This window comes from Atta cephalotes, assembly GCF_000143395.1.
Source record: "Atta cephalotes unplaced genomic scaffold scaffold00013, whole genome shotgun sequence".
Classification (NCBI taxonomy): Eukaryota; Metazoa; Arthropoda; class Insecta; order Hymenoptera; family Formicidae; genus Atta; species Atta cephalotes.
The window spans coordinates 3,269,261-3,271,903 of record NW_012130077.1 but is presented as its reverse complement, the minus strand read 5'-3'; the positions used below and the strand labels follow the sequence as shown (position 1 = coordinate 3,271,903).

Genomic DNA, 2,643 nt, shown 5'->3' with positions numbered 1-2,643 from the left:
AGAGAGAGAGAGAGAGAGAGAGAAAGAGAGTGCACGTATTAAAGTACTGTTCATGATAAGAATGGTACCAGGTGTTCCGTTACCATGGTTGCGCAATAGCAGCGTGAATCTAGATAAAAATTTAATTGACTATTCCAATATACCAGCGCTATTATACGCAGGAAAGTCAATTTAGGTAAAAATTTGATTGGTTGTTTCCAATATTGCTACCGCCATTATGCGCAACGGAATACCTGGTATCCTTACATCATGCTGCTGTTGAGACAATTCGACGGTCAATGATTCTACTTAATACTCAGATGAGAGTTTACTAGAAAGACAACTTTTTTTATTATATTTTTGTGCGATATGAATATTAATGATGTTTTATTCCGCGGAATATAAATTTATATATCAATATCTATGTTGCAGCTTCTCATTTTTATATATTTATTTTAAGATCTGATCTACTGATAGAAGATCGTATTTTACCTAACCATAACATAATGTTGAATATGTAAAGTATTGTGAACAATTTTGTACATTTCTTCAACGCTATGATATGGTGTATTTGCAATTCTTAGTTAAATAGATCATTATTTATAATTAGATTTTTATATTAAACTGAGCTCAAATATTTTCTATTTTGTTATCGTTATCAATTATATTCTTTTAAATTATAGACTACAATTTAAAGATTAATATAACTTTAAATTAGAAATTATAATTATCTATCTATAATTAATGAAAATTTTTTCGTCAAAATTATAATTAGTCTAGTCGATTATTTGCAATAACGTCACAAAAATCAAATATCAAAAATTATCTTTCGTTTTATTAACTCTAAAATTTTTCATGATAATGTACTCAAATATTAATTGTGTAGTACTATAAGAAAGAAGTTATGTATTTCTTTTTAAAAATAACGACAGATTGTTACAAATAATTATAAATAAGAAATAACATTTAGAGGCGCAGACAAATCTGCACGTGAATAATTTGCAAAGAATCCAGCAATTATGTGCAATCGCTATTCTTTCATAGTTAAGTAAGATTTATTAGATTAATCTAAAGAAGTTGAGGACAGGAATAATATTGAATTTTAATTCACCAGACCATTTACAAATAGTTTAGCGCTTGAACTGTTTTGCATTATTTTCTGTGATAAATCATGATCGTTGATCAAGAAAGAAGAACAAAAGAGCTGTCAGGTGCAAATGCGGTCTTCCCAAATGAATTAATAGTGAAGTCATTTTCATCGTCCATGTTAGTACGTGCCAATCATTGCTGTTGAAACAATTATTAACATCGAAACTTGCGGGGCGAAATATTAATATACCGTGTGCTGAAGCGTACGTCTGCAGGGCGCGACATTGTATATAATTTTATATTAAGATCGAGTTTTTTTACGTCGAATTTGTCTACAAATTGTCGTTCTTAGAAGCGATTCTCTGTGAAAAACGATGGCAATGTTGTACGAAGAGAATTTATTTCGAACGTATCGATTGCAAGATACTTTTCGACCGAGATATTTAACAGCGTAATCATGTGGTTGTGTCATCGTGACGACTCAATGCAAGACGATACGGAATCTGAAGAGAGAACTCGAAGCGAATAAAAATGACAGGAAATTACCGCTTCCGAAGTTTCGCCGCGATTTTTTACAAGGAATCGATACGTTTACACAAGCGCATACTCCGCGTAGGTCTATAATCTCTTTTGTAAATACATTTTATATCGACTGCAAGGATAGTTCGTTGTGCAAGGACGGCTTCACGAACAAAGACTCTCATACCTATCCCTCGCAACGACACGATTCGCAAACTCATACAGTTATTTCTGTCACGTAACATCGTAATACATATTAGTATGTATCTGAGAATTTGTACAACATGTGCGAAGCACGAAGGGACACAGGTTGTCCCGTAATATCACATTATACAAGCATATGAAAAAGGGACACGCTTGCATAATAAACGTGACTCTTCCCATAATCTTTTTCTCTCTTGTTTTATTTTGTATTCCTCCCCATCACTAAATACATAATACTTCATAAGATGATAAAAATGTAAGAAAGTTACGTACAAAAATTTTTTTACTAAATAAATATTTCTTTTTATCTTGAATAGTTGATTATGTTCATTTAATGTATAAATTCAATGTATCAAATAATTAAAAATAAATTTTATTACAATGAAATCAAGATTAATACAAATATCTTCCAAGAAACGATATCTAGTTGGATAGTAGACACTAATAATGTCTATATAATATTAGTAGTCTTTGAATTTAATGGCATTTCTGATGACAATTCTAATGAAGAATTAAGTTTGTGCTCGTGTTCATCAGGCTTAGTGATAGTTCCGCTCATGGGACGACCTACAATTAATACAATATATTATTCAATTCTTGTTTTAACATTTATGGAATTATAATTATATTTAAGGTATAAAGTTGAGTTGTGTGTGTGTGTGTGTGTGTGCGTGTGTGTGTGTGTATGTGTGTGTGTGTGTGTGTGTGTGTGTGTGTGTGTGTGTGTGTGTGTGTGTGTGTGTGTGTGTGTGTGTGTAGTGTAGTTAGTTAGTTTATAGTTAGTTAGTTAGTTAAGTTAGTTAAGTTAATTTAATTAATTAATTAATAATTAATTAATAATTAACTTTAACT

The 2,643-nt window shown here is 30.9% G+C and overlaps 1 protein-coding gene across 1 annotated transcript in view; it reads right to left on the bottom strand.

Moving 5' to 3' along the window:
• Nucleotides 1–2,242: 2,242 nt before the first annotated feature.
• Nucleotides 2,243–2,643, bottom strand: part of LOC105617698 — a 3,793-nt gene continuing 3,392 nt past the window's right edge. Inside the window, exon 5 of the mRNA XM_012199253.1 lies at nt 2,243–2,358. Within this exon, the coding sequence (XP_012054643.1) occupies nt 2,243–2,358 (116 nt within the window). The remainder of the gene's footprint in view (nt 2,359–2,643) is intronic.